The 22,312-nt window shown below is 42.9% G+C and overlaps 2 protein-coding genes across 15 annotated transcripts in view; one reads left to right on the top strand and one right to left on the bottom strand.

Annotated features, from left to right (window-relative positions):
- TANC1 (tetratricopeptide repeat, ankyrin repeat and coiled-coil containing 1) overlaps positions 1-17,385 on the top strand; it is a 242,642-nt gene extending 225,257 nt beyond the window's left edge. For all 7 annotated transcript variants that reach the window (XM_047870166.1, XM_047870169.1, XM_047870167.1 and 4 more), the window contains 8 exons: positions 3,613-3,746; positions 5,281-5,404; positions 5,728-5,903; positions 9,028-9,160; positions 10,585-10,676; positions 12,389-12,535; positions 13,425-13,525; positions 14,309-17,385. In XM_047870166.1, coding sequence (XP_047726122.1) covers positions 3,613-3,746; positions 5,281-5,404; positions 5,728-5,903; positions 9,028-9,160; positions 10,585-10,676; positions 12,389-12,535; positions 13,425-13,525; positions 14,309-15,740 — 2,339 coding nt within the window. In that variant the 3' untranslated portion in view covers positions 15,741-17,385. The remainder of the gene's footprint in view (positions 1-3,612; positions 3,747-5,280; positions 5,405-5,727; positions 5,904-9,027; positions 9,161-10,584; positions 10,677-12,388; positions 12,536-13,424; positions 13,526-14,308) is intronic.
- A 2,364-nt stretch (positions 17,386-19,749) lies between these two features.
- WDSUB1 (WD repeat, sterile alpha motif and U-box domain containing 1) overlaps positions 19,750-22,312 on the bottom strand; it is a 51,135-nt gene continuing 48,572 nt past the window's right edge. For all 8 annotated transcript variants that reach the window (XM_047870187.1, XM_047870188.1, XM_047870192.1 and 5 more), the window contains one exon: positions 19,750-20,144. In XM_047870187.1, coding sequence (XP_047726143.1) covers positions 19,987-20,144 — 158 coding nt within the window. In that variant the 3' untranslated portion in view covers positions 19,750-19,986. The remainder of the gene's footprint in view (positions 20,145-22,312) is intronic.

Genomic DNA, 22,312 nt, shown 5'->3' with positions numbered 1-22,312 from the left:
CATAAAACACACAGCCCTATTTTTAGTGCTGGGCTGTCATTTCTGATGTGCTGCTGTTGCAAAAATTCAGTAGCAGCTGCACCAGACATCCGGATTTAAAGGCCCCATTTACAATACAGATGAAACTTGTTTACTAAATAGAAGATAATGGAATGTTAGTGAGGCCCTGCTGCTTCAGGACCTCATCAAACAGAAGTGCCTTGAGTTTGTTCCTTCCCAGGCTGTCCTGCATATCTGCTGGCCATGACTCTGCCTGCGGTGTATGTGTGGATTTATTCATTCATTCGTTCTTTCGTTCATTCTTTCCTTGCAGTGGTCAGCTGTGACCAGAGGAGGGGAGAGGAGGAGATCCCTAATTGGAGGAGGCTTACAGAGGTCAGCAGGTCCAAGAGGTGTCTCACTGCCCAGAACTTCCATCTCTTTTTTTTCTTTTTTTTAAATTTTTTAATGTTTCTTTATTTTTGAGACAGAGAGAGAGCATGAAGGGGGGAGGGTCAGAGAGAGACAGAGACACAGAATCTGAAACAGGCTCCAGGCTCTGAGCTGTCAGCACAGAGCCCGATGCGGGGCTCGAACTCACAGACTGCGAGATCATGACCTGAGCCAAAGTCGGTCGCCCAACTGACTGAGCCACCCAGGCGCCCCCAGAACTTCCATCTCTTGAGCCGCTCATTGGTCGTGTTCCAATCCATCCAGATAACACTCTTAAAAAGTGCCCCAAAGCTTGTGTTATTTAGGAATCATTAACGTTAACACTGTGGCAGGAACGGACTATCTTGGGCATGCCTGGGTCAGCTGGGGCCAGGGCCTGCTAGTTTAGACTCTATAGTATAGACAGGATCCCCTTGGGCACTGGTTTTCAGATACTCTAGGTATGGGAACCCTCACCTCCACCCCAGGGCATCAGTATATAAAACTGATACAAATACTGTTCTCTTTATGGTGTTTGTTTACAAATTCCTTATGAGTTTAGATGTATGGTCAGTGGCAGTGAGCCTCTTAGGGTAACCCAGGTAAGAATGGCACCTGCAGTCGAGACCCTCGTCTCTGTCTTGAGAAAATCAGCAGTGCAGATGGCAGCTACTAACTGTGGCCCTTCTTAGAGTTGTAGAGTTGTAAGAAATTCTTTGAATGGATGGATGATGACAGGAAAGCATTATTAAGATTGCCCAGTGACAAGCTGCTCTGGTGACACATTCCCTGCCTCAGGGGACTTAGGGCCAAAAGCAAAGTGAGTGCTCACGGCCTTTCCAGAAGGAGAGGGCTTGCTTTCTACACCACCTTCCACAGCCTGACCTTCACATCTTTAGGGCCCCGAGAGTAGGACGGCCTGGCACATTTGCTCACTTGCTCACGAGTCCTGCCATCTTCCTCACTTTCCTGGGGCACAGGTCCCTGGGATGGATGGGAAACTCAGGTGATCTGCTGAGCAGCTGTGGCACCTCTGTGTGAACAAAGTCTCTGGCCCCACTGCACTGTGTCTCGGGAACAGACCGAGGAGACTTCTTTGTTTCTTGGAAGAACTGTTCTTCTCACAGGCAGATCAGGCCCAGGTGTCAGGTTTACATGCTTGTGCACATGTGGCTCCTGGGGTTGAACTGTGGTCAGGCTGACTGGAGGTGGAGTAGGTGTGGTTGTCTGTCCTGAGAGGGGTCTGAGGAGGACAGAAGGATGGAGATGTGCATGTAGAAAGCAGGGTTTGTAAGCACTTGGCTCCCCTAGGCCTGACTCCCTTAGGTGCCCAGGAGAATGGGACACAGACCCTGCGGTCTGCAGTGGAGCCAGGCTGCCCTCTAAAAGGAGGTGCCTGCGGCGGTGGGGTATGTGTGCTACGTATGACTAAGTCACCGTACATGTTCCTTTGTGTGTTGTTTCTTTGAACTGATGACAAGTTTGTGATACTGGTGCCTTGTGTTGCCTTCAGTGGTGTGGCATTTGTCGTTCTTGCTGTACGGTGTTCCATTGTTGGGCTGCACCGTACTTCGATGCACTCCACTGTTGATGGCCATGTAGGTGCTTTCAGTTTGTGGCTGTTGTCACTACATCTCTCAGTGCCCTAGAAGGGCATCTCCAGGCACGTGTCTGCCAGTGGGGTTGCTGTGCGATGGGATGTGGATATCTTTACTCCAACCAGCAGTGTGTGTGAGCGTATCCAGTTCTCAATTACTTGGATTGCTGACGAGGCTGGGTACTTTTCATAAGTTCATTATCACATGGACTTCACCTTTGGTGAAGGGCCTTGTACTGTGTTTTCCTGATTTTCATACTGAGAGGTCTTACTGATTTGTAGCAACACTGGATCTCTTCTGGAAGCCGGGCATGTGTAAGTGTGAGGCTGAGACAACGTTGTCTTAGGCAGGCAGCAGGAATAGAGCCACATTACCACACTCAACCTTCTCCTTCCTCATCTGCATTGTCAGTGCTCCCTCCTGAGGTGTCGTTCCTCCCCAGCGCCTTCCTGTCCTGTCCTCCACTGAAACTTGTCTTGTTGTCCTGGCTTGGGATCGTCCCTGGAATCTGTGACTATCCTTTCCTCTAGATTATCATTCATGTGACATAGCAGAGGACCCTCATCCAATTAAACCCCTCTTTTTACTACTCTTCATCAGGAATCATGGCCTGGGACAGGGGTGAGGAGGCATAGTTACTGAAGTGGGGGCATCATGAGAACCTTTCCAATGTATTCTCTTTCCCTCCATTCTATTTTTGTTTTATCCTTGGCTGACTTTCCTAGAACATCACTACTACCAGCGGCCACTTGCTGCTCAGTATCACACTAGGCTATTTACCTGAGCACTCGAGGCCCCCAATAATCAGATTCCCTTTTCTTGCTTTCTTGACATTCTTAATCCAGCATCTTGACTGGTTATAGAGATTCTAAGCTCTGTATAGACAGGAATGAGTTGATATGCCCTTGACTGCCTCAGTAATTACTAGTTCTTGCTGATTGAAATTTATGACTTTAAGGTAAGAGGCTGGACTGGATACTACTGATTGTGTGTGTGTGTGTGTGTGTGTGTGTGTGTGTGTGTGTGTTGCACTATATTCTGATTATCTCTTGCTGTGGGTGGAGGGACAAAAAAAGCAAAACAAGACAATGAAATAAAAACATAGTGGCTCCTGAATCTACAGTGTGGACTGGGCTTGGGAGGGATGGTTCACCTCTGCTCACCTGCTTTACCTGGTGCAGCGAGACTCTGTCTGGGGATCCGTTATCAGGATGGTGCACACCCATGCTTGCCAGTTTGTTGCTGGCTGGCTGCTGGGAGCTCACCTGGGACTGTCAACCACACACAGGCCTGGGTGCTTCTCCCTGTGAGTGTCACCACAGGGCCACTTGGGTTTCCTCCCACCATGGCAGCTGGTTCCAAGAATGAGTGTTCCGAGGAGAACTAGAAGTTTCCCATCTCAGGACCTGGCCCAGACACTGGCATGTCGTCATTCCTTCTGTGTTGCATTGGTCAGAGGTGTCACAGAGCCCACCCAGATCCAGGGACGCAGGGAAGGGTGCAGAACTGCCTTCCTGGCAGTGGGAGGACTATCCAAGAATCTGTGGCCCCCTTCAGCTACCACACACTAACAGACTCCCTCTGCCCTGTGACCTTCCCTCAGCCCTGACTGCTGCTGCTGGAAGAGGGAAGCTGGAGGTGTGCGAGCTGCTGCTGGAGCACGGAGCTGCTGTGTCTCAGACTAACAGGAGAGGAGTCCCACCTTTGTTTTGTGCAGCACGCCAGGGGCATTGGCAGGTACCCAGTGGGCCCCCGAAGGCTTCAGAAACCGTGGGTGGGATAGAGCTCACTAGCGCCCATCTCCCCAGGGGCCACATGCGGCTCCCCTGACCCTGTCTTTTTCACATTCTTGGCTGCTGCTTGTGCTGTCAGTTCTACTCGATAACTGCCAACATTTGACGGGCTAGCGCAGTCAGCCATTGTAGGCTGGTAACCTAACTGGGAGCAAGGCTGGTGACCAGGGGAGACCAGCGGCTGCCTCCTTTTAACCAGGGAGGGTTAGTTTTCTGTCATGAGAACTGAAGACTTGCTGTAACATACTTGTTGTCGTGATTTTGTGACCCATTTGTCCAGCACACTTGGAAGAAGAGTGGTTCTCTTGTGCTCTTTAGAAAAGGAAACATTTTCTCTCTGGTCTAGGACTGTGATTCAGCCTGGTTTCTTTTGTGAGGAGTGGCCCATTGCCTCTAATTGAGGGGCATAGGAGATCTTCGAGAACAGTCATTTATTCATTTATTCATTTTGCAAATAGTAGCCACGTACCCACCCCATGCCTGGTATGAGGTTACATTCAAGCTGCACACAAATGGATCTTACTACATACATTATAGGAAGAATTTTCTAGACCCAAGTTTACATCACGGAATCATGATGCTAGTGCAATTGTTAGGAGCTACCAGTGCTCTCCACCAAGATTGGCTTTTCAGTTCCATTTCCAAGAGCTTGGTTTGTACCATCTGCGTCCTGTCCTCCTCATAATGTCTATCTGATGCCCTAGCTAATCCTCTCTCCTGGTCTCAGTACTTCCTAAGTCATGGGGAGGTTTGGAAAGCATCTGTCAGTGTCTCAAGAAGAAGAAAGCAGTGGGAATACTCCGCCTTCTGTTGTCGCCATATAACTAATGCTGTGCCAGAGGGCACTCACTGTGATGGTATTTGTAGGAGACACCTCTGTGGTTTTTTGTTTGTGTTCCCCAGTCTTATTGCCATGCACTGGTTGAAGGCACAGAGCTGAGGCTGGGAATGTCTTCCAGGAGGCTTTGCTAAAAATTGTCTTCTGTGAAGGTCAAGCCATCCACTAAGCCGGGAGGCTTAGAAAAGCAGATTGCTTGGGGGTGTGGTGGGTGAATGCTTTCCTGAAGCTCCCACCCTCCTACGGGAGTGTAACTGCAGGATCATCACCCCGGGACCCAGGACCTTTGCCCCTTCCTTTAGCTCTGCCCAGTGATCCCATAAGCCGCATTGTGGCTGTCTGGTCATGACTTGATTGTGACTGGTATCTCCCCTTCTCCACGTTACTACTGTTCATGCCTTGTATGTGCATGTTTTACAGCTATAGTAATTGAGTATGTGAAAAAAAGTACATATTTGGAAGAAGATTCTGTTCAAAGGAATACAATGGAAAGATGGCACGGGCCCTACAAATCACACAGTGTAGGGAGGCATTTGAAGAAGGAATCCTTTATTGCTTTTAAGTGTGGAAAACCTGCCTGGGTAGAGAGCACAAGACTGAAAGTGGAGCAGGGAGATTGTAATTCCAATGTTTCTTTCAGATCGTTAGATTACTTTTGGACCGTGGCTGTGATGTGAGCCTAAGTGACAAGCAGGGCCGGACGCCCCTCATGGTGGCTGCTTGTGAAGGACACTTGAGCACCGTGGAATTTCTCCTTTCAAAAGGTAGCAGCATGGGAGCCCCTGCAGAGGTTTCTTCGGAACGGACAAAGAAAAGAGCTTTGGTAGACCCACAGGCAGTGCTTTTCAATTCAAGTTTGAAAAGTCTTCTTGTTACGGACATTCTCTGATTCACACACAAGTAGAAAGAATAGGTAGTAGACATACATACCTATTACTCAGCTTCAGCAGTGGTGACCATTTTGCCAGCTTCAGATATCACAGGCTTGATTGCCACCAGTCAGGCCAGGTGTTTGCAGATGTGAATCGATTGGCTTCTGGGCTTTGTCTTACCGAGCTCATGTTTTGCGAATGGGCTTTTCTTTCAGGTGCTGCCCTTTCTTCTCTGGACAAAGAGGGACTGTCAGCATTAAGCTGGGCTTGTCTGAAGGGTCACAGGGCAGTGGTCCAGTTTCTGGTTGAGGAAGGAGCCGAGATAGACCAGACGGACAAGAATGGCCGCACTCCCTTGGACCTGGCCGCCTTCTACGGTGACGCAGAGACCGTAGGTACCCCGCAGGTGGTCACACACTCCACCTGCACACCAGGCCAGTGCTACAGCGAAACCCAGGAGTTGAATTATTCCCAGAGTGCATGTGAGGCCGTGTTGAGTGTGGTCAGTGTGGACTTGTGTGCTGTGGGGTAGCTTTCATTTTTCTCTAATTCTCTGGCATTCAGTCTGTGGCAGAATTTTAGTAAAGATTTTAATAGACTCTTAAAACCTTCAAGATACATGATTACAAACTGTGTCTTCAAACATATGTTGAACATATGTATATGTGTGTGTGTGTATATATATATATATACACGCAAATGTGTGTGTAGTTTTATTTTCTTCTAGTAACCCATATAAATAGAATTCCTCTACAGAGCATTTAAAAATCACTTTTTTATATATATGAGCGGTTACTAATCAGATAATTATCTGGTTTATTTTTAATAAAAATGTGGCAGTCTAGAAATAATATAAATAATATATATGAATATATATAATAGAGATATATATCTATAGATTATATGGTGTCTATAATATAGACATAATATAGACATATAGACATAATTTAAATATATCTATATTATATATATTTATATCTATATATTATAGACATATTTCTAGACAACATAAATAACATAAATAATGTAAATAACATAAATAAAAAATAAATAACATAAATAAAACATAAATATATAGATATAAATATATATAATATATATTATATAGAGATTTATATATTAGATATAAATATATAATATTTATATATAAATATATATATCTATTATATATAGATTATGTATTATTTGTTATTTCTAGACCATGCTGATTTTTATTTATTAAAAATAAACCAGATAATTATCTGATTAGTAACTGCTCATATATATGTTTATATTATTTCTAGACAATGCCACATTATTTATATAGATTATATAGATGCATATAGATATAATGTCACATTATTTATATAGATAAAAATATATATATATATATATATATATATATATATATATATAAAGAATATACAAATAATATAAAATATTTAGGGCACTATATTCATCCCTTTGCCAAATGTTTAATTGAGAGAAGAAGTGATAAAATATTAGTAATATAAGAACTACAAAATGTCTTTCAGGGCAGAAACCATGTCTTTGTCAAGTTCCACATCCCAGGCACCAAGCAGGTGTTAAAGGAATGTTCAGCTCCTTCAGACTTACCATTTTTGAAGAATTAAATATGTCTAATGTGCAAATTAGCCAGAGAGATACTGTGTTTCTGGAAACCATGGAATTTAGAACAAAAGCCATCCTTGTTCTGCATGTCTGGGCCTTGATGCTTTTTAGAAGGCAGTGATGTTCGTGTTAAATGGTCTCAATTTCCTGGACAGTGTAAATTGTACTTAATGTTGATTTTCAAAAACAGCTGTTTAAACCTCACATATCCATACTTTTATTTTTCAGCTTCTATTACTTTACCAAATCCTAGTTTGTCAGCATTAGGAAGAGTGAAGGAGCTTAGCATTCTAGGGTAATTTTTTTTCATTGTGATTTAAAAACACATAACATAAAAGTTACCATCTTAACCATTTCTAAGTGAAGAGTTCAGTGGTGCTAAGTACACTTCACATTATTGTACAACTAATATCCACACTTTATCCTGTAAAACTGAAACTCTGTACCCAATAAATAAGACTGTTTCTCTCCTCCAGTCCCTGACAGTCACCATTCTACTTTGTGAATTGACCACTCTACAGGTGGAATCATAGAATATTTTTCCTTTTATAAACTGGCTTCATTTCACTTAGCATAATGTCTTCAAGGTTCATCCACCTTGTAGCATGTAACAGGATTTCCTTTTTTAAGGTTGAATAATACTCCACTGTATGTCTGTGCCACATTGTGTCAATCATTTCATCTGTCAGTGAACACTTGAGTTCATTCCACCTCTTGGCTATCATGAATAGTCACAATTTACAATAGTCCACTGTGGCTATGCAGATATCTCTTCAGGATCCTGTAGATTCTTCAAGATTTATCTATATTCTTTTGGATATATACCCAGAAGTGGGATTGCTGGATCAAGTGGTAGTTATATTTTTAATTTTTTGAGCAACTTCCATACTGTGTCTACAGTGTTTGCGCCAGTTTACATTCCCACCAGCAATGCTCAGGGGTCCTATTTCTTGACATCCTCGCCAACACTTTTTTTTTTTTTTTGATAGTGGCCATCCTAATAATGTGAGGTGATAATCTCATGGTTTTGACTTTCGTTTCTCTAATGATTAATAATGTTGAGCATCTTCTCATATGCTTCTTAGTCATTTGTATATCACCTTTAGAGAAATGTATATTCATATCCTTTTTAAGATTGGGTTATTTGGGTTTCTTATTGTTGAGTTGTAGGAGTTCTTTATATATTATGGATATTAATCCTTCCAGTGTCATTTTGAATAATTGGTGGACTGTCAGATTCACATGAAAATCTAAGGTGACTTCTTTTCAGCAATTTGAGTAGCCCAAGTGATTTTTCCTCTGTGTTCCATTTCTGAGTGACTGCTGTCATACCACGTCAAATCAAGCTATGTACCATGGTCTCAAACCTTGCCTCTTTACATACCCAATATTTGAGTCTCTTTCCTAAGCCTTAAAGTGCGTAATAATTGTTTTTTTTCTAATCTCAAGCTGCTAGTTTTTCTAGCTTGCTATACCCAGGCTGTGTGGGTCTGAGTGTTTCCAGAGGTCCCATTGCTGTAGACTGCCAGTATGTAGGAGCTGTTGTAGAAGTCTGCCTCCTAAGTAATTGGAGATGAAAAGATGACTGTGGCCATCCCTGTGGTCTGGGAAGTTGATATGCATATACTCCTCTGTGGTATATGAATGCATGTACATAACATGTCCCTCCCTAGGAGTGTTCACCCGCCTCCCTCATTGCTGATGGCAGAGAGGACTTTAGCTGTGGATTATAGCCCTCTTTTCGGTTACCCATTGGCTTCATTTCCATTAGGACCCTTCATGGCCAGAGGCGTTGAAGATCACAGTAAAGCTAAGACTGCCAGTTCCACCCCAGGATGCAGAGGTGGGTGGGGTGTGACACCTCTGCCACCAGCCACTCCTCAGGGCTCTGTCTCTCCCTGCAGGTACTGTATCTGGTTGAGAAGGGAGCCGTGATTGAGCACGTGGACCACAGCGGCATGCGCCCCTTGGATAGAGCCATTGGTTGTCGAAATACATCTGTAGTGGTTACACTGCTGAGAAAAGGAGCCAAATTAGGTCAGTGAACACCTCATCTCAGCAGCGGGAGAGGGAGGTTCACTTCAAATTCTAGAGTATGTCCAGGGCCATAAAGACTTACCTGATCCCAGGTTAAGAAGATGTCAGGTGCCTAGAGATTTCTTTTCTGTCCTCTACAAGGCTCATTTAAACACAGTCATTCAGAATGCTTAAATAACTCATGACATTATCACTGCAGTGTGGGTAGAAAGCAGTGGCCAATGTTGAACAGACCAGTCTAGAATTGTAGGGTGTTAGGGATGCCTGAGAGCCACAGCAGTGAGCAGCTCCATTCAGCTCTTCGGGGGAGGCTGGTTATGTGGTTAAGAAAGCTCACAGGTGGCTCTGCTGAGCAGCTGAATTGGCGAACCACTGTTCTGGAGTAGTCCTAGTCGGGTAGGGTAGCCACAACTCCAGACGTTTCTGTGAAGGAAAGTTCCTGGGATTTTACTGGAAACTAGATGGGGGAGGGGTGTCACTGAAGGATAATGACAGGGCAGAGGGGACTCAGAGTAGGAAGAGCCTCGTTCTCTGTGCTTGGTCGGAGCGTGAGCCCCCACTCACAATGTGTGGGTAAAGAGCAACAAGAACATGGCTCTCGTAGTTTAATACGCCAGACCTTCGGCCAGTGGCAGCCCCCAGGAGGGGACTGTGGCAAAGATGAACAGATCTGATCTTACTAAGCAGTTCACAGTACCAGGAATTATTCTGAGCAGTTTCATGTTTTATCATAGTTAATCCTCACCTACCCTCTAAGTAGGTAGAGATAACACCATCATGTTGCAGAGGAGTAAACCAAGGCACAGTGGAGGTAAATAGCTTCCCTAAGGTCATGGTAATCAGCAGAGTCAGTGGAGCAGAGTAGTCTGACTCTGAGACTGTCCTCTCTTAAGCATTATTCCCTGCACGTGCTCAGAAGTGGGGCTGGCGGCTGGAGAAACATGAGCTGTGACAAGAGGGCGGACTAGCCAGAGCCAACCTGTCTGGGCAGATGCAGTATAGACTGCAGCAGAGAGTGAGAGGCTGCTAAGAACACGTGCCTTCACTCACCAGCAGACATGGGCCCTGCAGGAAGCTAAGGAGATAATTCAGAAGCCATGTTTGATTTTCCCCAAAAATCCCAGCAGAAGGGAGGGATGGGCCTGGCTGCTCTGACGCCTTGGTTTCCCAGCACTCTTTTCATCAGAGTAACAGGTGCACGGGGTACAGCCTCCTCCCAGGAGCCTTATTCAGCGTGAGGCAGATTGGAAGGGAGACCAACTCCTGGGGGTCCTGCTCCCTGTCCTTACTTGTACTGCTGTCTGGAGGCTGCAGGACACAGTATGCTGCCGTCTGTGACCTGGGCTGCCATCTGGCCCCAGCAGCAGTAAACTCCTTCCCTCCCGGAGCACTGACGTGCCTCTGAATGCATGTTTGTTTTGCAGGAAATGCTGCCTGGGCGATGGCTACTTCCAAACCTGATATTTTGATTATACTTTTACAGAAATTGATGGAGGAAGGAAACGTGATGTACAAAGTAAGTGGTATCGCCCTTTTCTGGGATGTGACAGCCTACGAGCAACCTCTTAGTTTGGTGTGGACCGGGCAGGACCATGCTCCTGCCCACCACACCTGTAGCCAGGCTTCCGTGGACGCTCTGGGAGATGCACACCTGGCCTCGTGCCCAGGCTTTCATGTCTCCACAGCAGAGCCTTCAAGGTAGAAGGCACTATTCTGTCGTTGAGAACTGTTATTTCTGAATGAATCCTCACAGCTATGACTGTGACGTATGGCCTGAAGCCTTGGTGTGAAGGTAGAGTAGCCTCAAGCAGGACATTCCTTAATTCAGGAAAGGGCCACTCAGGAGACATTTTCTGAAGAAAAGAATCATTAAGTCTCCTAAGACTTTATTATCTTATTTTTAATAGTTGTAAGTTTCTGCAATTTGAAACAGTTTCTAGAGATATTTTTACTTAAGATAGTCAAGGAATATATCATACTCAGTTACTGGAGAGATAATTTTTTCCCCATTTTCCCTTAGAAATGGAAATCTAAAGATTAATAAAAGTAAACATTTTAAATAAAATTTGAAGTCAAATTTCCAAAATAAGCCATTAGTTTAGATCAGAGGTCAGCAGACTTTTTCTGTAAAACGCCAGACAAGGAAATAGGCTTTGCCATATGGTCTCTGTCACTGCTCCCCAGCTTTGCTGCTGTGGCATGAAAGCAGCCACAGGTGATACAGAACAGATGGGTGTGGCCATGTCCCAGTCAAAGTGCATTTGTAAAAATGGGTGGCAGGCGAGATTTAGCCCAGAAGCTGTAGTGTGCCCACCCCTGGCTTAGATAGATGCTTAGGCCATAGACCTAGATCACTGTTCTTTCCAGGTCTGTAATTAGAAGTAAAAGTTCTGAAAATAAAACAAAAAACTGCATTATGACCATTTTAATCCTTTTATCAGGAGGCTGCTGCATGGACTGCATTTAGTTTTTCCCTTTTCTTTTTTTAATAATAACAAATATGTAGGCAAAAGCACGACCCAGCGGGGTTCCTGACTTGTAATCCGTTTGAAATTGAGTTCAGAGTATATGTTGTTGTGGCTTTGAAGTGGTTTTAATATGAATTTTGGTAGGCAATTATGTTAGAAATATCAAGCCATTTTCAGCAGACTTCACACCTGCTGTGCTATGGAACTGACTGAGCAAATTGATTTCTTTAGCCTTGAAAATGATGTGCGGTGCTGTTCCAGTTTTTAAAGCCCATACTTTAGTTCCTCTCACAAATGATTATTTTACAGCAAGCTCTAGGTTTCTCCACAAGACTGTACTTGCCTTGGGAAGGGCATCATTTCTTTATCTGATTTCTATCGTTACAGTTAGCATTAAAGTATTTGTCGAGGAAGGATCATTCCTGAAATGGTTTTCAAAAATATATAACAGAGAGGATAATCTGATGTATTAAGATTGATGGTTATCAATTAGGCAGTTTACAGGCTGTTTCCTAGAAAACCAGTTTGTGCCTTCCCCGTGAAGCACGTGGTGCAGAAGTCCATGCGGGCAGTGAGGCTGTGCGGGCTCATGCTGGTCAGGGCGCTGTGTCCTCTGCAGGACCCTTCCATGTGCTCGGATGGTTTCTGTTGCAGGATGAGAGGGACGCGGAAACCTCACCAGGGTCTTCAAGTTGCAGGAGGCTGTTCATCTTGAAGCATCCGGGAAAGGATCAATTTCTGTGCTTTTTTTGATTCCTAGAAAGGGAAGATGAAAGAGGCAGCCCAGAGGTACCAGTATGCCTTAAGGAAGTTTCCGCGGGAAGGATTTGGAGAGGACATGAGACCATTCAATGAGCTAAGAGTTTCCCTCTATCTCAATTTGTCTCGCTGCCGAAGAAAAACAAATGTAAGCTGTGGGCCCTTACCTTAGTCTGTTCCTTTAGCAGTAGAGTGTTTTCTAGCGGTGAAGGCCAGCCCTTATGCAGACGGAGGCACGGAGCCTCCTGTGTGGTTTGTTTGCACGGTGCTGTGAACTTGGCGTGTGGGGGCTGTTTCTCCTTAGGTGGCCGTCACGTGATCGCCGTCACTGCGTCCTTAGAGTGCTGAGGGAATGCACTTGGAAGGCACTTTCCTCGGCCTCAGCAGTGACAGGCGAGCCGGCTGCCGCTCCTCCCCTTGCCAACATGCACTTCTGTTACGGGCCACCCTTCCCAGACTCAAAAGGGTGCTGTAAAGTTCAACACGGATGTGTTATAATCCGTATGCCAGTAACCGGTTAATTTGTAGTTCTCAGTAGTTAACTCATAGTTAATTTGTAAACAGAAACTATAGATGTGCTTCAGTACTTCTTTCTCCTGCTTTTTGTTGCTATTGTTGTTCATCTTCTCACCACCGAATCCATTGACCGCCTGCTTCTGTGCCCGCGAATGCGGCCCACCTTGCTGTTGCAGTGAGTGGGCGTCTCCGTCCCTCTTGGAAGCTGACCCTCCCTGCGCCTGCGCGTTGCATGCTCCCCGCCTTCTGGTGCGCTGCTTCTACCCGCTGTCCCGAGTCGTCCGTTTTTACTTCTCTACTGGGTTCTTCTCTTAAAATATGAAAAAGCATTAACTATCTCCTAACTTTACTTATTTTAAACTCCTTAACTTTAAAACAAAATAAATAAAACTTATGTTGCCCTTTACCTATTCAGTTACGTCCCAGTTCTCTGCTAACCTTGAGAGGAAATCTGTTAAAAAGATGTCTGTACTCATGTCTCAGTGCTTCTTTTGACTCCTGTATTTAAATGTTGACACCAGGACTTTGGCATGGCAGAAGAATTTGCTTCCAAGGCTCTCGAATTGAAACCAAAGTCCTATGAAGCCTTTTATGCCAGGGCAAGAGCGAAGAGAAATAGCAGGTACTGTCTGGGGTCTGATCTATGACTAAGGAAGCCTTCTTGTGTCTCTTTGGTATCAGAGCTGCTGTTGACTTTGGGAGTTTCTGATTCACCAGCATTGCTCTAATGACTCTCTTCCCTTTTGATACTAAATTGGTAGCTTCCAAGGGGCACAGCAGTGGATATTATCAGTGATGGCTAGACTTTTGTTTTCTCCTAACATCCCAGTAACTGTTCCTTCCCTGCACACTTGCTGCAACACAGAATCCCTATTAGTCTCTGTGCTCACAGGGAACCTGCCAGCTAGAGACATTAGAGCAGGGGAGGTGGGGAAGGGAAGAGAGTCCTATAAGGCTTTTGGGTTAGAGATGGACACAAAGAGAGGCAATGGTGAAGAAAACTAAGAGGATTCTAACACCCACTGGTTTATGTCTGTTCCTGCTCCTCGGCCAGTGGTGGTTAGAGATGTATGGGCCCTGGCACGGTGCAGGTGTGGGTCAGAGTTCACTCCCACCTAGTGGAGTAGCTCTAAGCTTGTGTAGAATAGCTCCTGTCCACCACAGTAGGTGTGCCAAACTCACTCAGCTGCCTTTTTTTTTTTAAGATTTTATTAAGTAGTCTCTACACCCAATGTGTGGCTCAAACTCATAACACCAAGATCAAGAGTTGAGTACTTCACCAGCTGAGCCAGCCAGGCGCCCCCTTCCCCTTCTCTTTCTTTTCAGCAGAACTGTTTTATGAACAGTTACATTGGGAGTATGCTCTCACGTGGCTCCTAACCGTATCCTCTGCTTTCATGTATAGGCAGTTTGCCGCGGCTCTGGCTGACCTCCGGGAAGCTGTGAAGCTCTGTCCCACCAATCAGGAAATCAGGAGGCTGGTGGCCCGCGTGGAGGAGGAATGCAAGCAGCTCCAGAGGAGCCAGCAGCAGAAACAGCAGTGCCCAGCGCCAGGCCCATCCAATGACTCCGACAATGAGGAGGACGCTCCGACCCCTGGATTAAACGACCACTTCCATCTTGAGGAGGCTGGGGAAGAAGAAACTTCCTCCCAGGAAGAGTCTGTTTCCCCACCGCCCAGGTCTCAGCCATCCTCCTGTGTCCCCTCTCCGTATATCCGAAACCTTCAAGAAGGGTTACAGTCCAAAGTCAGGCCGGTGTCCCCGCAGCACAGGCCAGGCATCGGTAAGGCCCCGAGGGAAGCTGTAGCTCCGCCCGGGCTGGTCCTGCAGCCCACCCGGCAGGCACAGATCGTGAAGACCAACCAACATCTGGGTGCTGGACAGGCCGGCGTGAGAAACGGCAGCACAAAAATGCAGGTCGCTGCTCAGAATCCTCCCCCGAGCCCTATGCCAGGTGGGATCCCTGCAGCTCCCGGTGGTGGCAGAACACAGCGTTTGGAGGGCACGGGCACTTTGACTGTGGGCGCCGGGTCTGGCCATTTTGGAGAGAGGCTGGGCCCCAGCCATGGTGTCCAGCTGCAGCACAGCGAGGGCGGTGCTGCCTACCCCTTACCGAGCAAGGTAAAGACTGCAGAGAGGCTTCTGTCTCACGCCTCTGTAGCCGTGGATGTAGCCCCTCTCAACCAGGGCGGGCCGGTGAGCTGCAGTGACGGGCGACACCCGGCTTCCCTCACCAGCTCAGGCTCTTCTGGTTCTCCGTCTGGCAGCATAAAGATGTCAAGTTCAACCAGTAGTTTGACTTCAAGCAGCAGTTTCTCAGATGGCTTCAAAGTCCAAGGACCGGATGCTCGCATTAAAGACAAGGTTGTTAGCCAGGGTCAAAGTGGGACAGCCGAGCACAGACCACGCAGTACTCCGTTCATGGGCATCATGGATAAGACTGCAAGGTTCCAGCAGCAGAACAATCCTCCAAACCGTACCTGGCACTGTCAGGTGCCGGAGGGGCTACTGCTGAACACGTCCTCTGCAGCCGGCTTGCAATCCTTGAACTCTGAGAAGCCCTCTCTCAAACAAGCAGGATATAGTAGCCAAGCCAAAGCCTGTGCTGTTTCTACCCTGGGTGGAAGTGTCCATAATGGGTCACAGGTGAAGGAGCTAGAAGAAAAGAAATGCCAAATTCCGGTCCACTGTCAAGATAGCAGGATCACTAAGACTGTTTCTCATCTGTATCAGGAAAGTATCTCCAAACAGCAGCCTCATGTCAGTAATGAAGCTCACAGGAGTCACCTCCCTTCAGCAAAACCAAAGCGATCATTCATAGAGTCAAATGTGTGAGCCTTAAGAGAGACACATATGTGGGATTGGGGAAACCGTGTGCCACCTCCTGGTGGTGATTCAGAGGTTTTTCGTGAGAAAAATTACCTTGTAGCCATGTATTTTTTTTTCTTTATTCCTTGGGGGTGGGTCAGATGACACTGATATATATAAAATATGGGATAAAATTTCTTTGATAAATAGCTAGGAGTCACCATAAATAAGAATGCTAACCAGAATGAAAATTTATAATTAGTTATGCCTATTAAGTTAAAAAATTTAAGACCACCAAGAAGACATTAACTCATGGTTTTCTCTTATGAAATTGTTTGGTTTTTACCACTTTTTTCCTAGCGTTTGCTATGTGGTAAAATCCTATTTCTTAGAGAATGTAAATGTCTAAGTGATAGGTTTAACTTATGACAAATATCCAGATGATGTATTCTGTAAAAGATGGAATCTTCAAGTTTCAGTTCCATTGAGTCAAATCCCAGTTTTTACATATAAACATATAAAAATTTCTGGCTGAACATGTGTGACTATAAATGTTATACAGCTGATTCTTTTCATTTTTTTTTAAGCAAAATACAAGGATATCCAAGTATTGTTACCTTCATAGTAGTTCTCTTTTATTTCCATGTTAGGGTTCTCACTAAAAACATTTTTATAGCACCTTTTTGGAATTATATTCCCACTTCAAGGTGTTTATAATATTTGGAAATAGTATAAAGCCATTTGGAAGCAGGATTGGTGGTCAAGTTGGATTTGGACTAAACTAAGGATACAGCTTTCTTTACGATATGTAAATTCACTCTCAGCTGGTTCCCAAACTGCTTTTAACAATGATAACCATTCCTGGAACAAGCCCTCCAGGGTCCTTTAAGGACAGTATTTAATTTGGATAGTTAAGGTATGGTTAGTTGTTGCTTTTGTTTCATTATACAATCATTACTTTATAGTCACGTGTTGTACATATTAAATAGCCAAGTTGTATTCTGACTTGTAAATATAACTATTTCAAGTAGTTAATCATAAAAAACCTCATATATTTGCATGTTCTTTGTAAGCTTCATTCATGCTGGTTGTTGCACTGAACGATATATTACTATGGCATGTTAACAGTATACCAGTAACAGCACTTTATCTCATTTATATGAACACCTTTGAGGTGCTACTTAAGTCCTAACTGATGTATTATTCATTTGTAAAGATAAGGTACAGCAATGAGCCTTGGTTTAAAGGTATTTTTATATGAAAATGGTGTGCTATTGGAGGATGTTAAAATGCTAGTTTGAGAGAGGTAGGAGAATAGTTGTTTTATATGGCGGGATGTGAAATTTATTTTCTAGAATTGGGGAGAAGTAAGTTCTATATTTACAGAAAGTTTTAAAAATGAATCGTTGTAACGACGTTCCTCTGAGCATCATTATGGTTTTGTACGAACAGGAAATCTGGTGTCATTCTTCAACATTTGTGCCTGAGTGTGAACGGTGTACTTTGTACAGCTTTATCATTTTTCTAGGCTTTCCCTGAGTTCTGCTAGAAGTACTTTGGCTTATTTATTGTTGTTTTCTTTAATATTTGTGAAAGTCTTACTCTTGTTATGTAGTTTTGTTTCTGCACAACTACTGTACTTTTCCATATGGAATAAAGAGTATTAATAGAATTTGCTTTGTATTAAATGAAACAGTGGATAAGTAGAGACTATCCTGAGGACAATGCTTTGCCTTGGTTTAATCCTGGGGGATCTTGTTACCCTCAAGAAAAGAGTGAAAAGTCTATTTTTATAGTAATACTACCACATGCATATTAAATGTCATTCAATAATAATTTCAGAACAAGGGTGACAGCTCCAAGAGATCCCAGAATACTCAGTGGTTAACATGAATCTTTTTGCCTGAACTAGGAAGAGCATTCTGTAATTCTCTGTTCCAGAAATCTTGGTGTCTGTTTTGACTGACAGTGTACTGTCAGTCACTCTCAAACACTTTGGTCAGACACCAAACTCTGTGTTGATGATGAAAGTTCTTCACGTTTGTATCATCATTCAGTTAGTCTTTATACCCACATAGTTCTGTATCAGGGTAGGATAAATGAACATCAAACTGGGTTGTACTGGTATAAAACCCTAATATGCAATCCGGTACTGCTTCAGGTACTGTCTGGGTGTGGCTGTTACATCATGGCTGGGTATCTGCAGCCCTTCTTTAAAGCTAAATATTAAACTAGTTCAAAAACAAAAACAGGTGGGAGGAAAAGCATTGGCCCATAAATGTTGAATGACTTTTGCTACGAAGCTGATGTGACTACGAGAATTTATTATAGACTACGTTATTGATTTTGACCTAAAGATATTTGGTCCAGTTCCCCCAGAAAGAAGTGAAGTCTTCCTGGGAAGCTCTGGTCAGTTCTGAGAGCCAGTGAGCGCTGCTCCCACGAACACCTGAGTGAACAGTTGGGTCTGGGAGTGTAGCCGAGGGGCCTTGTGGTGTCCCTTCCTGTGGATGGGTTTGGATTTTGGTGTGGGAGCGGGGAGGAGGCGCTGTCTGGCTTTGGTTTGCGTACATGACTAGAAGTACTTCACTTTAGTAAGTTACTGGCATCTTAGTTCTCAGCCACAGGAAACCATGATGGTGAAATGTAGAAAAGAAAATCACCTTTAACACATTTAAGAGATAACCAGTCTTTTATTGTGTTTTCTATCAATGACGTCAGTAATTTTTAGTAATTTTTATGTAAAAAACCAGTGTGCCTCCTTTGGAAAATAAGTCTACCAAAACAAATATTTGGCCCATTAGTGGACTCTAGGAATTAAAATCTTTTGTTAAAATTAGGTTAACATACTTTCTCTATAGAATACAATAGAAAAGCACCTAATGCCTGTTCCAACTTTTTTTTGGTCTTCACTCGAATGTAAGCAGCATGGGTGGTATGAAAAAGAAAATCCTCTTGTAGAATCACAGATTGTAAATCCCAGCTATGACACAAAGGAAATAAAATTCAGTAATACATTAGGATGACAGAAATTTTACAAAGCAGTTAAAAGATAATTGGGAGATTTTTGTGGTAGCTAAGCTTTCCACGTCTGTAAACATGTAGCATATTAGCTGTAAATTTATAAAATATAGGAAAAGAATATATACATAATTACATCACTCTTCCCCTCTCATTTCTGAGTTTTTGAATTTTAGAACAGCTAAAATGAGGGTTTTGGGGGCAAACACAGAATCTTGGTTCCTGCCTTGGTTCCAGTTGAGTTCTGACCAGCCTTCCCACTAATAGCTTTCATTCTGGGAAACAACTTACAAAAGGTATGTGAAGTCAATACCACCTCAGCTCTGTGAACTGGAAGTTTTCTTCTTGTGAATGCTTATCAGGATGTTGTATTCAATATCAACGTATTGGGGCGCCTGGGTGGCGCAGTCGGTTAAGCGTCGGACTTCAGCCAGGTCACGATCTCGCGGTTTGTGAGTTCGAGCCCCGCATCAGGCTCTGGGCTGATGGCTCAGAGCCTGGAGCCTGTTTCCGATTCTGTGTCTCCCTCTCTCTCTGCCCCTCCCCTGTTCATGCTCTCTCTCTGTCCCCAAAATAAATAAACGTTGAAAAAAAAATAACGTATTGTGTAAAAATGTATAGTTACCTTAGCTTAGGATATATGAGAACTTTAAGGATTCTAAACTTTAAAAAGGAGGCCAATTTAGTACTTTATTTCAACAAAGTCAACTTGACATATTCATGATAATTGATTCCATCTAACTTGTACACAGGTTTGGACTGCAGGGAAAAATCACTGCCACCTTGCAAATTTAGAATGCAATAAACCTGCTCATTAAACATGTCCAGGTGATTTTCCCAGTTTAGTCATAAATCTAGTTATTTTGCTACAAATTCTCTCTAGAAGGATTCCAAAGAGTTATCAAATTAATGGCTATTAACTAGGATTTTAATGTTATATTCTAGGTTATTCTGATGTTTGGTTTTAATGAGAATATGACCTACATCTAGCAAGAATCAATTTTGCGTATTGCAATTTTAAGTCAAAGTAAAACTTTATTTCTCCACAGATTAAGATATCTTTCACGTACAAAAAAGGCTTTTATAGTAGGAAAGGAGGTCAGATATGTTATTTTGTCCATATAATTCAAAGAATAAGTTTTTACAGGTAAGTAAATTCACTTTTCTCCTGTTTTGCTTTAATATCTGATTAGTATTTACCTTGAAATCATTCAAATGAGATCACTGAAAAATATATACAATATAAACTATTTTATTTTTGATGTGTCTCCAGCCATCGGCTAATGGCCATTTTCAGAGTCCTGTTTGGTGTAAGTACCACTGAAGGAAGAACAAGATTTGTCATGGGACTTGTACGTTTCTTTTTGCTGATCCAATTTTCCATTGCTTCCTTTTCATATGAATAGCCATCTAAAAAAAAAAAAAACACAAATTATTTGCAATTTCGGGAGGCTGGGATTTACTAAAATGAGTTGGGTATATCAGCTCCACTGCCAAGGCCATCACTGTGATTTAAGTGGGAGTCTTGTATCACTACTCCTAAAATACTTCTGCCACAACACCCTAAATATTCCTTATAAGATGCATTGAGATTGTATAAATTACCTTGAATAGTGTCAATATTTTACGGATAATTTTGAACACAAAAAGTATTAAAGAAAAAAAGACCCTGTCCAAAATTCAGATATGGCAGAAAGGAAGAAAGGAAAAGAGCCAGGGAAAGGTGAGTGGTGGTGATGATAAATGGCTTCATTAGAGCTGTTAGCGACGTGTGAAAATTAATATGGCTAAAGAGAAGAGCCTTAGGAGTAACTCAGCAAAACCCTGACATACTGAAAACTCAGGGAACCAGATACCAAGAGATTATAAAACTCACCCCACTAAGGACTTGACAGTAAAGGGATTTGTGATTTAAAAAAAAAATTCCACTGGCTAATCCATGTGCTTAGTACCACATCTGTGCAAAATTCTTTATATGTATAGCAAAGGTAAAGCTTTGTTTTTATATATGTATATACTTTTAGCTCTTTCACAAAATCTTCCTTCCTAATTACATTTACACATTTATTTGCTTTAATTTATGATGCGTACAACAGTTTCAAACTAACAGTGCCAATATATTGCTAACATAAGACTGAAAGAAATTGCGGATTTCTTTCTCGCTCTTTGTGTCACCAAAAATAGATCCGGTAGGGCTTCTAACTGAAATACTGTGGAAATCACTGGGGTAAAAAAAATTCTTCCATTTCATTATGTCACCACTTTGACATACAACTATGTTCATTTGCTTCCCTCTTTATCCTCTCACTTTTTAGATTGGTTTGTCTTTCATGATTTATCTCTGTAAAACACTTAAGTGAATTCCAAGTAAAAACTATAAAAGAAGGTGCATTCGGAGGAGTCTAATCAGTCTCTGTTCAACACCTGTTCCCTGCCTTCCCATACAGGGAACTATGTACACTTCTGTTTATCCTTTTGTTTTTTGAAAATATAAGCAACTGTATGTGTACACACAATACAAACATTCTTACATGAGAGCTAGCCTACTGTGCACTACTTTGTACCTGCTTCGTTTTCACTTAACTGTAACTTGCTTTTTTATTCCTCCCCTCCCCCCACGGTAGTCCACTGTATGGGTGGACTATATGGAGGCATTGATGGGCATCTCTGTTGTTTCCAACCTTTGCCTTGTACAAATAGTGCTGCGATGGACAGTCTTGTTTTTGGAGAGATTCCAGAAGTAGGACTGCTGCATTACAGGGTATACGTAATTTTGCTAGATATTCACTAGATAAGAGTATATATAATTTCGCTAGCAACATTAATAAGAATGCTTTTTCCCCCAAGAGCTTCATCAAAAGAATATGTTGTCAAATCGGATTTTTACCAGTCTCTCACGAACACTGCTATAGGATGTCAGGTAGCTTTATTTTGAGGGAGCTAGAATTTTTTTTTTTTTTTTTTTTACATTTAAGAGCCATTTGCTTTTCTTTGTCCTGTGAACTGTTAATATTTTTGGTTTTGGCCCATTTTTTCCATCGAGTTGACCTTGACTTAGGAGGATTTTTTCCTTTTTAAACATTAAGATATAATTGACATTAGTTTCAGATGCACAATAATTCTTCACTATATTGTGCAATGATCACTATAGGTCTCATAAACATCCATCATGATGTACAATTTTTTCCTTTTTCTTGTGATGGGAGACTTTTAAGATTTCTGTTACGGTTAAAGGGGAGAGGAAGGTACAGGCTTCCAGTTAAGGAATGAATAAGTCATGGGGATGAAAGGTACAGCACAGGGAATATAGTATATATTATATATGGTATAGCATTATGCTCTACTTACCACAAATGTATATAATGTATATACTATACATTTTGTATAGTATATACATTATATAATATATATGTAATACATTATAATATATACATTATGTTTAATATATATTACATACATTTGTGGTAAGCAGAGCATAATGAATGCATACAGTTGTTGCAATCACTATGCCTCACAAACTGTGTCAGGTAGACTTCAATTTTTAAAAATCTTAGCAAGTTTCTAATATACAATACAGT

This window comes from Prionailurus viverrinus, chromosome C1 (assembly GCF_022837055.1).
Source record: "Prionailurus viverrinus isolate Anna chromosome C1, UM_Priviv_1.0, whole genome shotgun sequence".
In the NCBI taxonomy this organism is placed as follows: Eukaryota; Metazoa; Chordata; class Mammalia; order Carnivora; family Felidae; genus Prionailurus; species Prionailurus viverrinus.
Note: the sequence above shows the minus strand (reverse complement) of the source record. Positions and strands in the feature narration are given on the sequence as shown.